This window comes from Centruroides sculpturatus, unplaced genomic scaffold (assembly GCF_000671375.1).
Source record: "Centruroides sculpturatus isolate CEXI.00-Female unplaced genomic scaffold, Cexi_2.0 scaffold1042, whole genome shotgun sequence".
NCBI lineage: Eukaryota > Metazoa > Arthropoda > Arachnida > Scorpiones > Buthidae > Centruroides > Centruroides sculpturatus.
This window is the reverse complement of record NW_019385274.1, coordinates 67808-81525: the sequence shown is the minus strand read 5'-3', so window position 1 is coordinate 81525 and position 13718 is coordinate 67808. Positions and strand designations below refer to the sequence as shown.

The window sequence follows — 13718 nt, the reverse complement described above, 5'->3', positions numbered from 1 at the left end:
CCTTTAATTTCCAGTAATGAAAATTTTAAAGTCAATTTCACATTAAAATTTTCATTACTGGAAGTTAAAGATTTCGTTAATTGTGCTTAGTGATCAGTAAAATATTTTGAAATGTTTTTGCTTAAATAAAGCAGAGAATTTAGTTAATTTAGCATTTTATGTTATTTAAGTTATGGAATCTGTATACCAGTACAGTAGACCCCCCTATAACGCTTAGATACGTTCCACGCTAATCTAATTTTACGTTGTAGGAATAGAGAGGTTGAGGCGCATGTTTTAAACGTGTAAACGTGTACGTGTGACGTTCGGCGCCGCTTTCCCGTAAGCCTAAAAGTTTGACAATGGTGTTTGGATAGTCGGTGGAATCACGCTCGACATTCCAAACACCATCGTCAAACTTTTAGGCTTACGGGAAAGCGGTGCCGAACGTCACACGTACACGTTTACACGTTTAAAACATGCGCCTCAACCTCTCTATTCCTACAACGTAAAATTAGATTAGCGTGGAACGTATCTAAGCGTTATAGGGGGGTCTACTGTACTGGTATACAGATTCCATAACTTAAATAACATAAAATGCTAAATTAACTAAATTCTCTGCTTTATTTAAGCAAAAACATTTCAAAATATTTTACTGATCACTAAGCACAATTAACGAAATCTTTAACTTCCAGTAATGAAAATTTTAATGTGAAATTGACTTTAAAATTTTCATTACTGGAAATTAAAGGTTTAGTTGACTGTGCTCAATATTTAGTTCCAGTCATTGAAAAGAAGTATTTTTTATTTGCTGATCACTTTCAAAAAGATATAAATTCCGAATGTCTTTAAGCTTAAATACTCAAACAAGAAATTGTTAAATTTTGATGTTGAACAAGAGTATAAATAACAACAAACATAAAATAATATTAAAAAATAAGTAATAAGGTAAAAACTTTTAAAGCATTTTTCTTTAAATAAAGGAAAAACTGGTTGTTTTGGCAGTTTTAAATAATTTCAATTAATTCATCATAATCTGTTTAGAACTGAAAACTGAATGCAGAGTTTGAAAACATTGTCAAAAATAAAGACAGTTCCTATATTCAAAATTATTTTTTGAATTTATAAAATTGTAATTTACATTTGCAGTTTTCAATATTACCTTTATATCTGTAGATAAAGAATGTATCTTTGCTTGCTTGATACAACTTAATATTTTGTCTTCCATGATTTTATTAGTTATGTAAGCATTTTTCTGAAAATAAAAATTTAAGTATCATTGAAAGTATCAGATCAATTTTTAAATTACATTAACCTAGATCAGTAATTTCCAACAGGGGATACAGTATGTGCTTGGTGGTTTAGGATGCACACAAAAAAATTAATAATGGTGGATATATTATAAGAATATTCTATTCTGCATTAAGGCCTTTGGCAACATCACAGCACTCGATACTACATTTTAAATAAAACAACTATATTTTTATTATATTTATCTGTGTTCTTTCTCACAACTTTCAATTTAAAAAATTTTTTTAAATGTAATTGTACAGCACTGTATAATTGACCAAGGTGTCACTGTTTGATGAACACACAAATTAAACTTAGCAAAAATGGGATGCCAAGAGGTATGCAAGTAAAAAAGGATGGAAACCACTGGTCTAGATATTAAAGAATTATCATTTAACTACTATTCTTTATTTTTCTAAATTGAAAATTAAAGAAAAATAAAGGAATTTTTTGTTTAATTGAAAAAGCTGAATTTAATATGAGATTAATATCAAACTTTTATACATTTGCAGTTTGCATTTGCAGGCTTACATTGAAATATTTTCATATATTAAATGTAAAATTAAAAATGTGAATAATTTCCATGCATTTTAATATTTTCCTCTTATTGATATGTTATTATAATATCAAACTACTTTTAAAATAATTTTAAGATTCCATTTACAAAATGGTTTAAAACTCAGAATATTTGTAACTTTTATTTGAAATAAATTTTAACCATGTTTTCTTTTCAAAACTATAAATTCTTTTTTTATTTTTGCAAAAAAATTTCATATATTTTTAGCAAACTTTAAAAAACACTTTTTATATTACACAAATAAAAATAAAAGTTGTCAAATAAAATAATCTTTAATAAAGCTTTAATTACAGGCTACCAAATGAATGAAATTTTTAACCATTACAATCATATTATGTATTATTTAATAAATTTTAAGAATAACATCAAGATTTAAAACAGATTCATGATCAATTGGATTATAAATTTTTAATATATTACTAATTTATCTAATACAGTCTTTCCCATTTAGTGATCTTGGGAGTCTAGGGAACCCATTTGGAGTGTCTGAGGCATCACTTATATAAAAACTAGTGGGCGTTCTTTACAAATTTCCATGAGGCACGGTTCCTTTGACTTTTTTGTTCCTATCAATATGCTGTACAGCTCTGTTAAAGTCCCAATGGTAAGATTTACCCTCCGAATGAAGAGGTGGCGACCCCCCCCAAACTGTAGCCCGTGCGAACAATAAAGTCAAAGGAACCATACCCCTACTCGCGATCCTTCGCGAGATATAAGCCCCCGAAATAATAAATTCCTATTACAAATATACTGAATTATTTATATTGTTATATTGACCAAATAATAATTTATGGGCCAAATGAATAATAATAATTTATATTGTTAATTTAAATAAGAATTAAAATTGTTAATTTGAATGTTTGAAATATGACACACGATAGGGGCGCCTCTAGTGTCCGTTATCAAACGGTTACGGGACAGACAGACACTTTGAATGGGTTATATATATAGATTCTAAATTTTAAAATGCCCTCATTTTTACAATATCAATATTTATAATAAGCTCTTCAGTAGTACAAAGACAAAAGAGTATCATTACAATAACCATCTGTCAGAGAAAGTAAAATACAAACTAGTTGAATAACAGAAGCTGAACTAGTTTGTACAATTTCTGTCAGAAATTTCTGAAACCATCTGGAATTCTCCCAAACTCTAGTGGTGAATTTTTAAACCTGTCAGCGCTCACAATGAAATTAATAGCCATTTAGAATTACAATGCAAAAGCTTCTAATTGTAAGATTTTAATGAAGTGTTTAACAATCAAAGAAAAAGCTATGGTGTTTAACAATAAACTTAGCAGCAGTAAATAGAAAATGAAGAACAGCCGAAAAAACAATTTGATAAAGAAAAATAGTTTGTACAATTGATATATATTCGAAAGTTAAAAAAGTAATTGCTAGTAAAATAAATTTAATACCAGAAAAACAGATTTAACCAAAAAATATTTATTTTATAGAAATGATAAAAAATATGAAATTACAGAAGAAAAAGGTGTGATATATTCATTTAATTGCAATTGTGAACAACAGAAAACATATATAGGAGAAACAAAAAGAAAATTGAAAATACATTTAAAAGAACATATTAGAGCGATTAAAAATAATTATGCAAATTCATCAGTAGCAGAACACTGCAATACAACAGGATGTAAAATAGATTTGAGTACTGTAAAATTAAAGAAAAAAAAAAAAATTTCAAAAGGGAATTATACAAATACATTTACATAGCAAAACAAAAGGACAGACTGAACAATCATATGGGAAGAGAAATCCACCAATCATGGATTAAATTCATCAACAGAAGGAACGAAAAGGAAGGAGGTATATAAGAGAAAGCATCTAGTAATATGATAATGGTTCAAGTAACAGTGAGAATACAATATGTAAGTTGTAAATTTGTTTAAACTATACTTTAATAATGTAATTTATGTTTACTATTATATACAGGTATCTGGAAATATAATAAGTATAATAATTTTGATTTTTAAGTATTTGAAAGTCAAAAAACTAAGTAATTTAATATAACTGGGTATTGTTGGTTTTTATTGTCAGAATTTTATAAATTTATATTGATTTTTAATGATTTGTTTTAGAAAAAATTGAATGTAAACCTGCTGATGAGGGACGAACTAGTCCGAAACTCAATATCATGTAAAAAGTGTACAGGTGAAAAATAAAGACCATTTTTTTCTGATAGGCTTTCTTAAATTTCACTGAACAAAGACGTCATTATAATAACTCCTGTTAATAAAATACTTCAGAGTAGACATTTTAAATACTAAAGCAGTAAACTGTTTATAGTAAGCAAGGAACTGGAAGGAAAAACACTAGTGATGCCATGAATAGTGATTTTGCTGAATACCGAATACCGAACATTCGGCTACGCTCTTGGCCAAAGCGCCGAATATTCGGCGGCCGAATGTTCGGCAAAATATGTGTACATTTCGCAGGTGATATGTTACGACCTGATACATTGCGGTGGGTGCAGTAGCGACACTGCGGGCACATTTGTTTTATTTGCGAGTAGATCATGTCACAACATGAATTATTTGTTCATTGTTACATCAAATTGCATTACTAATTATTACTAAAAAATATCACTGTATCACTTTACATGAAAACTGTTCGCCTAGATCGGATGGCAGACCTTTACAAGTGGTGGTCAGCAAATGCAAAACAGTATCCAAGCCTGACAGAATTTGCTAAGATTTATCTATCATCTCCCAGCAATAGCATATATAGTGAGAGGCTATTTTCAGAAGCAGGTATAGTTTATGAGGAAAAGTGCAATCGTTTGCTATCTACAAATGCTGAAAAAATTGTTTTCATTCATTACAACTTACCACTGATAGATTTTAAGTATTAAATGTCATAATTTATGATTAAAATAAATACGTTTTTGAGTAATATGTGCGGTTTTTTTTCATGATTTGGTATTTGGTATTCGGCCGAATACCGAATATTAAAAAAAGTAGCCGAATAGGCGGAATACCGAATAGTAGCCGAATATTCTTGGCATCTCTAAAAAACAGTGTGCAGCAGCTATCAGTCACTGGGGAAAGTGGATCAGTAAATGAAAAAGATGTGGAAAAGTTTAAAAAGAAGCTAGAGAACATGATAAAGGAAGAACTAACTCCTGCTGCAGTATATAATGATAAAAAAAAATTACGCACATGGAACCAATTTATGGTGTGATAACATCGAAAAATATAAAAAAACGAACGTTTTTGAACCCTTTCTGGGCTCTGCAACAGGTTCTAACAGTTTTTAGATGGAAATTTAACTAAAAACAGTTAGAATCTGATGCAGAGCCCAGAAGGGGTTCGAAAATGTTAGTTTTTTCAATATTTTTCGATGTTATCACACCGTAAATTGGTTCCGTGTGCGTAATTTTTTAAGTTAGTGTGGTGTGGTGAGTAGTTATTTAATGTATATAATGATGATAAAACTGATCTCATTTTCAAAATGCTCCCTTCAAAAACCCTTGCTGCCAAGCACAAAGGAAGTTTGTGGATATAAATAACAAAAACAACACATCATACTAATGGTGTGTTGTAACACTGATGCGAGTCATAAACTTTCTCTCCTGGTTATTAGAAAAGCCCAACAGCCACGATGTTTTCAGCATGACAAGACGAGTACACTACCAGATTATCATGTTCAAAAGAAAGCGCGTATGGACTCAGAAATTTTCTCTCTGTGGTTCCATGATAAATTTGTATCATGGAAATATCATTTGTATCATATATCATAAATATATAAAGGAAGAACTGAAGAAAAAGAAACATCCAATAAAAGTCATCCTCCTAATTGATAACACTCCTGGTCATCTCTGACTTGTCTCTAAAATCAGGTAATATACAAAACTGTCTTTCTCCCACCAAATGTGTCATCTTAATTGATTTCAAATTCCTTGATCCATAAGTTGGATCAGAGAATTTTGAAATCAATTATACATCACTATTGATATGCAATTCTTATCTCCCTATTGTCAGTAATATATATGTTACTATACATATATAAACACACAAACTTCCAATTTTCGTCTTATTTACTGTTCTGATTGAACTTGCTACCAACCTAATGTAATACAGGTTAAACTTTACCTACGTGCACGTCGTGGCTGCAGTGAGGACCCACGTTCTAACCTAACCTATTCTAATAAATTAGCAATAATTTGGTAATTCTAATAAATTACCAAATTATTGGTAATTTATTAGAATAGGTTAGGTTAGGATCCCCACTGTGCGGCCTTGAGAGTAGAGTTTGACCGTAATACACTGTAAACTACAAGGCTAAATTCAAAATCTATCACATAGAATTCAAAATTAAAAGATAATTTACTTACTTCTTCAATATCTAAACATTTTTTAATTAATAATAAATTATATTTTACTTATAACACGAGGAAATTATTTGTTTACTCGAAAAATAACTTCTTTACATACGACGAATGTTCAAGTAAATTTGAAAATGTCCGCGTTATGCAGCGACATCTGTCGGCAGCTAGAATGATCAACTTCGCCAAAAATCTTTTTTGTAATAAACAAGACATGTTAAATATAAAATTTTTAATTATATTATTGTTCTTATTCACAACAAATATTATTAAATGAGATAAAATCCTAATAAAACTTTAATTTTAAAATATTAATTTTATATACCAAAAAATATATTTGTGACTGAATATGAAAAAAGTATATCAGTTGCTACTTTCATGCAGGGCTGTGGAGTCGCGTAAAAATCTACTGACTCCGCCTCCGACTCCGACCAGGGGCGGACTTGTTACCGAAAGAGACCCGAAAATTCTGATGTCATCACGTGACCTCGGAATAAAAGATTCAATAAATAGAGTTCTAATAAAGATAGAACGTAGAAACTTTTTATTTCAAAGCTAAAAGACTCCTCTAAGTAATATATAAATATGTATTCGATAATTTTTACTTTTCCGGTTGTTTTAACAGAGGATATATAATAAAGTGTAGCGCTCGGTAAAAAAAATGATCCCTCCCAAATTTTTACATTTTTGGACTCAGAACACCTTGAAATTTCGAGTTAATTAAGCAAAAGATTCGAAGTTTTTTCTAGATGTGTGGGGGCATGATTTTGTTCACCCTGTTTGAAGCCTAATAATTTCTGTGGTCAAAGTGGTCAGAATCGGAGTCAGATGGTTTAACACAGGAGTTAGTTATTAAGCGTCAAGGTGGTTGAATTAAATCGTGTCCCCATACACATTCTCACATCTTAGACAAGAACATCTTAACGGTTTTACTGTACTATTATAAAATGACAAAAAAAAAAACTTATTTTGAGAGTAAAGACGAGTTTTATTTTATTTTTTTAAATTTTGAACGCTAATAACGAGTAAAATATTCATTAAGAGATATGACACATGACCACTTTTATGTCTTCACCCTGTCGACCTTTAATTAAGAACCAAAATTTAATAGTATTAATGCCCCTTTATATGCAAGTTACAGTGCCACATTTCGTTTCTTAAACTTTACTTATTTTGAGATATTGTTTAATATCTCAGAACAGAAAATAAAGAAATTAAACAAATTAGACGCCAACACACACACACGCAATTTTCCCCCTTTTATTGACTTTTTTGAGAGGTTCGGAAGGTCTCCAAAAGTGTAGATTTATAAAAAAAAAAAAAAACTTGGAGGGTCAAATTTGATACGATTCCAATACTTTTCCGTTTTATATACATAACAAGTTGGTAAGTAAAAAGGAGTCGGAGTCGGCGGATTTTTTGACGACTCCGACTCCGACTCCGGCTAAAACACCAAAACTCCACGACTCCGACTCCGACACCGACTCCACAGCCCTGCTTTCATGACAACTTACTGTCATTACTTAATTTTTAAAGTTTAATTATCATTGGTTAATTGAAAAATTAAATTTATGATAACTGATAACCTGAATTACTTTTGAGGTTCGTTGATTATTAATTAAATACAGTCGGTCAGAATAGCGATACTGTGAAGCCAATTAAAAGTAACACTTCTATTCAAGCGTATGAATTTACACAAACAAATAAAACAAAAATATAATTGCGAGAGCTTTTATTCCTCGGTATCGATAAGTTATACTACCGGCTTCATTTTTATTAATTAGAAGCGATTTGACTAGCAATTGGTTTGGAAAGAACGAATGAAGGATAAAAATCGGCGTTTGAATCGAAATGTCAGTAATAATTGTTAGTTTGTATTCGAAACTTTTCAAAATTCATCAAAAAAGTTTTTGTAAAAATCTGTATATTTTATTATAATTTATTAATTAATTAATCTAATTAATTATTATGCATTTCAAAATATATATTTAAAGTATCAATTTTAAACCAAAATAAAAAAATAATAATAAAATGAAGTATTCTTAACACGGAAGAAAAGTTACACGCGAGGTGGCGCTGTATTCAGAATTATAGATTTCTTTTGTTTATCTGCGATTTGTCTAATTTTATTACAATTTAAATAATGGCAGCAATACAAGGAGCTATATCGGCTGCAGAACGTTCTATGCGATCTGTTTTCGTGGGTAATATACCTTACGAAGCTACAGAAGAACAATTGAAAGACATTTTCTGCGAAGTTGGACCCGTTGTCAGTTTCAGATTGGTTTACGATAGAGAAACTGGTAAGCCCAAAGGTTATGGCTTCTGCGAATATAAAGATCAGGATACGGCTTTGAGTGCCATGAGAAATCTGAATGGTTACGAACTTAATGGAAGAGCACTGCGAGTCGATAATGCTGCGAGCGAGAAAAGTAAAGAAGAATTAAAAAATCTTCAGGCTTCCTTGGGTGGACCACCTGCAGAAAGTCCTTACGGTCCGGAAGTAGAGCCAAACGATGCACCGGATGCTATATCTAAAGCAGTGTCTAGTTTGCCACCCGAACAGTTATACGAATTGATGAAACAGATGAAAATGTGTATTCAGAACAATCCGAACGAAGCTCGTAATATGCTGTTGCAGAATCCGCAACTGGCTTATGCATTGTTGCAGGCTCAAGTTATTATGAGAATAATTGATCCACAGGTTGCTTTAAGTGTTTTGCACAGGCAGAATATTAATCCTTCTCTTTTAACTACACCGAATGGTGAAGTCCAGCAGTCTGTGTCAAAAACAGAGGTGTCTGGTGTTCAGACCATGATACCTAATCAAACAAATTCCTTTAATCCTCAGCAGTCTGCAACAGTTACAAATGTTAATTCACAACCATTTACCACAACAATACCCGGTCTGGGAATGGACACGCCACCCGATTTGAATGTTCCGATTAGTAGACCTGTTACTGCTTTGCGTACATCTTTGCTTGGAGATAGGCCTCCTGTTGGAATTGTTAATGAAGTTCCTAGGCAGCCAGCTGTGCCTCAGATTCCCGAAACCAAACCTTCGGATATTTTCGATCCACGTATGATTTCTAGAGGCATAGCTGACAGAGATATGAGGCAGACTTTGGGAGATCGTGATATGCGTCAACTACCATTGGGAGACCGTGACATGAGGCAGGTACTGGTGGATCAAGATCTGCGAAATTTGTCTCCTGCCCAGAATATGGCTGACAGTCGTGTTCCTTTTGATCCACGATTTCGAAACGCACCCATGGATCGAATGGGTGGAAATGCCACTCCTTTTGATCCGAGATTAGGAAACAGAGGTAATGCATTTGATCAAAGAAGTGCATTTGAAACAGCAATCAGAGGTGCTTCTCCAACTCAAGTTAGATTCGAAGTGCCCAGACCATCGCATCCTCTGACACCCGGAATTCCTGGATTGGGAATGCCAAACAGACCCTCGCCACCCATCAGAGGAGTTATGCCAGGTACAACAGTTTCATCACCATCAGTGCAACCAACACAGCCTATTGGATCACGCATTGCTGCACCAGCACAGACATCACTTTCAACTCCAGACCAGGAGAAAGCAGCTCTAATCATGCAAGTTTTACAATTGTCTGATCAACAAATTGCCATGTTACCTCCTGAACAGCGACAAAGTATTATGATTTTAAAGGAGCAAATTGCAAGAAGTGCTCAGCAGTAAATTTTATTTCAAACAGTTTGTAATTGTATTAATTATTTACTTATATAAATTGTAGTAATTTTAAGAAAAAACTTTTTTAATAATTTTATTGTTGTAGTAAAAAACATCATTTAATGATATAAATTTAAAATCTATTAATAAAAAATTTTCATTTAATTAATATTTTTATTTTTTAATCTTTTATTACCTAAGGATATGTGGAAATTAGCATTACTTTGAATATTCATAATAATATGATTATTTTAATATATTAAACAATAGTATTTTAATCAAATTTCTTTAATAAAACATATTTAACCTTCATTTCATTGACTAAGTTTGCCTAAATATAGCCTTAAAAATTTCAGCATTTATATCAGTGATTCCCAAATTTTGTCGAGCCACCACCTTGGTTCCATAAAATTATATCCAATGTCTCTTAGTTCATTTTCTCTTGTGTGAGGAAGTCTTGGAAATATTCTTAGAAAAACTTTTCTATGAACGTCACACTTTGTGTCCTTATTGTATGTTGTTCTCAACATCCAGAAACCATTAAATACAATGTTTCTTTTCACTTGTTTTAACAGAGGAAAGGGAAAGGTTTTCAGTGACCCCAACTTTTGCCTATAGTCATTGTTCAGGAAGGGCTTCCAGTGCCCCCTGCTGCCCAATTGCTTCTTTTTGCCCCCTAAATTTATTCACCACCCACTGGGGCAATAGCACCCACTTTGGGAATCACTGATTTAGATAGATGGTTTTTAAAAGAATATCAACTGTTCAAAATTATTTACTGTAATGATTTTATTAGTGAAATAATTTTCAATATTTGAAAAGTTTGATTATATGAAACAGTGAAATTTATATTACAGTCTGTGTTTAATGAAAATTCTATAGTACTTTCTGCTATGGTTCATTTTAAGCGTGTTAAATAATACTTTTATATTTTTATAAATTCTTTTAAATTACATTTACCTTTACTTATTCGTTTTTATATTTTCCTAAAAGTACTTTTATTATAGATGATTATCTTAAATTCAAAGTAATAAAGTAATTTTTATTTTATTTCAAAAGCAACTTTAAAATTGGCTCTTGAAATCATTAAATTTTTAAAAATATATTTATTTTGAATTAGTATGAAGCTAAATATTAAATTATCTTTTCAAAATTGAATTTAGTTTTTCTGTTAATATTTGCTGTTTTAAACATTTAAAATCTTGAATATGACACTAATGTTCTATTCAGGAAAAAACATTTGCAAAAATTCCTTTAATTATATTTATGCTTTAATGGAACTTTGATGCAATTTTGAAAATTCGTTCTTATAAATGCTTAATTTTAAATATTGTCAATTCTAGCTAGTACCAGAAAATATTTTATTTATGGTTTCCACAGAGATTGTTTATCTCTATGACAACTACCAGTATAAATAAATCTTGAGATTTTTTCATTATTACAATTATTTCAACTACTTTATACAAGATGAATGCATGAATTCATTCTTGTAAATTAATAGAATCAGATGATATGGAAATTTGTATTTATTAATTATTTGTAATTTATTAATTATTATTAAAAAAGAAACATTGTATTTTTTATTATTTTTTCATGCTTCACTGTCAATCTGATCAAACTGTTAAACCAGCACATCTTTTTATCTTTGGCAAATTTGGCAATAAAAATGTGCAAGTTAAAAAAAATTTTTTTTTTTAATATGTTAATAGAATTATTATTTTTTCACATGTAATAGTTAAGATTAAAAATAACATAAAAACCCAACAAAACAAAATTTTGCAAATGAAGTTAATAAGTTAACAATGTAACAGTTAACATATGAAACATGATTAAAATTGAAGACAAACTTTTTTTAGGATAATCTAAATTACAATAAATTAATTAGTTTTCCTTAATATACTATATATTTTAAAGAATTAAAAGCTAGTGGCTTTCTTTCTTCAATAACATACCACACAAGGAACAGTTGTTTATGTATCAATAGTTTTTATTAAAGGAAATGCAACAGATCCTTGTGTGATATGTTACTGAAGAAAGAAAGTTACAAAAAACCAGTAACAGAAACCTAATTAAATTATATATTTTAAATTTGATTTTGTGGTTGAGGTCAAAAACATTTACTGTTTACTTTTAAGTTTGTTTCTTAGAGTTGACATGTTTATGTAACTAATAGAGGTAGGTAGATCCTGTCAGAACCATTCATTGGCAGTGTTTCTCGAGTTTACAGACTGTTATGCTGTTGTCCCGAGTCATTTTAAATGACTATAACTAGCCGAAGCGACTTGTATTATTCGGACATTTACTCTATTTCAACCGTTGTCATATTGCTAAAAAATTTCGCCACAAAACGGCGGATATTGAGAAAAAATAATTAAATTAAACGACTAAAACATAATAAACTTGAATTTTGTAGTGAAACAATTGCATAAAAAATAAAATTACATTAAACTTTGGTCCGCTAGCAGAAAAATCCTCAAAAAATAGAATTACAAGAAGAAATTGAAAATACCATGTCTATTTGTGTTAAATAATGTTTGATTTACTTCAGTATTAAATAAAATTAAATGTGAGAGATTTGTCTTATTGTGTAAAACATATGCCATATTCATAGCTGAAGAACCACTATTACAAAACCTTAATTGTAATTTAATCTACTTCATTATTAATCAAGGGTTATTTTCTTCTTTGGACCGACATTAATTGAAATCGTTAAATTAAAAAAGTAAAAATAAAGGTAAATCTTATTACAGAAAAACAAATTATTTTTGTTTTTATTCGCCCTATGGGAATTAAGAGTTTTTTCATGCCTATTGTGGGTTCGGCCAGGTCTACAACGGAAGAGACGGAGTTCGACATATCCTGGACAGATCGCCCATGAAAAATTCCCGTGGAGTTGCTCATCCGAATTCGATCCCTGTTTCCCAGAGTGCTTGCTAAGCTGACTTAAATATGTAATTACTGTATTTTGAATCCTGTGAATCTCTTGTTTAGATTCCACGCTAGTTGTATTTTAGAGAGAATGCCAGATTCAAAAAGTCTTGCGCGATTTAATATATTTTCCGCATTTCGCTATTAAAAATTATTAGTCTCCGCTCCACATTTTGGAGACCTGAAATGAAATTTGAATTTGAGCATAATATTTGTATTTCTTTGTAAAACAAGTATGTTCCATATCTAATTAACAGTAATTAACAAATTTTATTACATAGTATCAGTTTTATATGAATTTTTTAGAATTCATCATGCTAGTTATTTTACAGTTAAATAGAACCTTTATATTTTTGGAGATTTGAGATTTAGTTAAGATTAGAGAGGTTGCGGCCGAAGTTTTCAACTGTAAAACGTGAACGTCGAGCGCCGCAATCTTGTAAGCGGCGCTTGACGTTCGACGTTCACGTTTTACAGATGAAAACTTCGGCCGCAACCTCGCTATTAAGTAAATATACTTAATCTTCAGTAAACAGGCAAGTAGGTAGGTGCCTAAATAGCAAACCGAGTCTTTAATAAGAAACCACAAATCAAAATTGCTAAACCATTTACGACAGTTTTCATTGCCAGAACAGGTAAAAAGTAGAAATTATTATATCCATTTGTACCCAATTATCACGGCATTCAAATGTAGGTTATTTAGGATAGTGGTGCGCAAACCGTGGGTCGCGACCACCAGAAATTGAAAGAAATTTATTTGACAATAAAAAAATATAAGGCTTTTCTTCAACAAGTATTATGTACCAGTAAAATAGTGAAATGAAATTATATTATTTATAAAATTAAAATAGCATACCTCACATTGAATTCTTATGATGTAAAATATTTTTTATTAAATAAATA

At 30.6% G+C, this 13718-nt stretch overlaps 1 protein-coding gene and 1 pseudogene across 1 annotated transcript in view; one reads left to right on the top strand and one right to left on the bottom strand.

Moving 5' to 3' along the window:
• Positions 1–6341, bottom strand: part of LOC111637035 — a 14083-nt gene extending 7742 nt beyond the window's left edge. Inside the window, exons 1-2 of the mRNA XM_023382443.1 lie at positions 6194–6341; positions 1142–1234 (exon numbers count right to left, since the gene is read on the bottom strand). Coding sequence (XP_023238211.1) covers positions 1142–1207 — 66 coding nt within the window. The 5' untranslated portion in view covers positions 1208–1234; positions 6194–6341. The remainder of the gene's footprint in view (positions 1–1141; positions 1235–6193) is intronic.
• Positions 6342–8254: 1913 nt separating this feature from the next.
• LOC111637041 lies at positions 8255–10775 on the top strand (annotated as a pseudogene).
• Positions 10776–13718: the final 2943 nt, after the last annotated feature.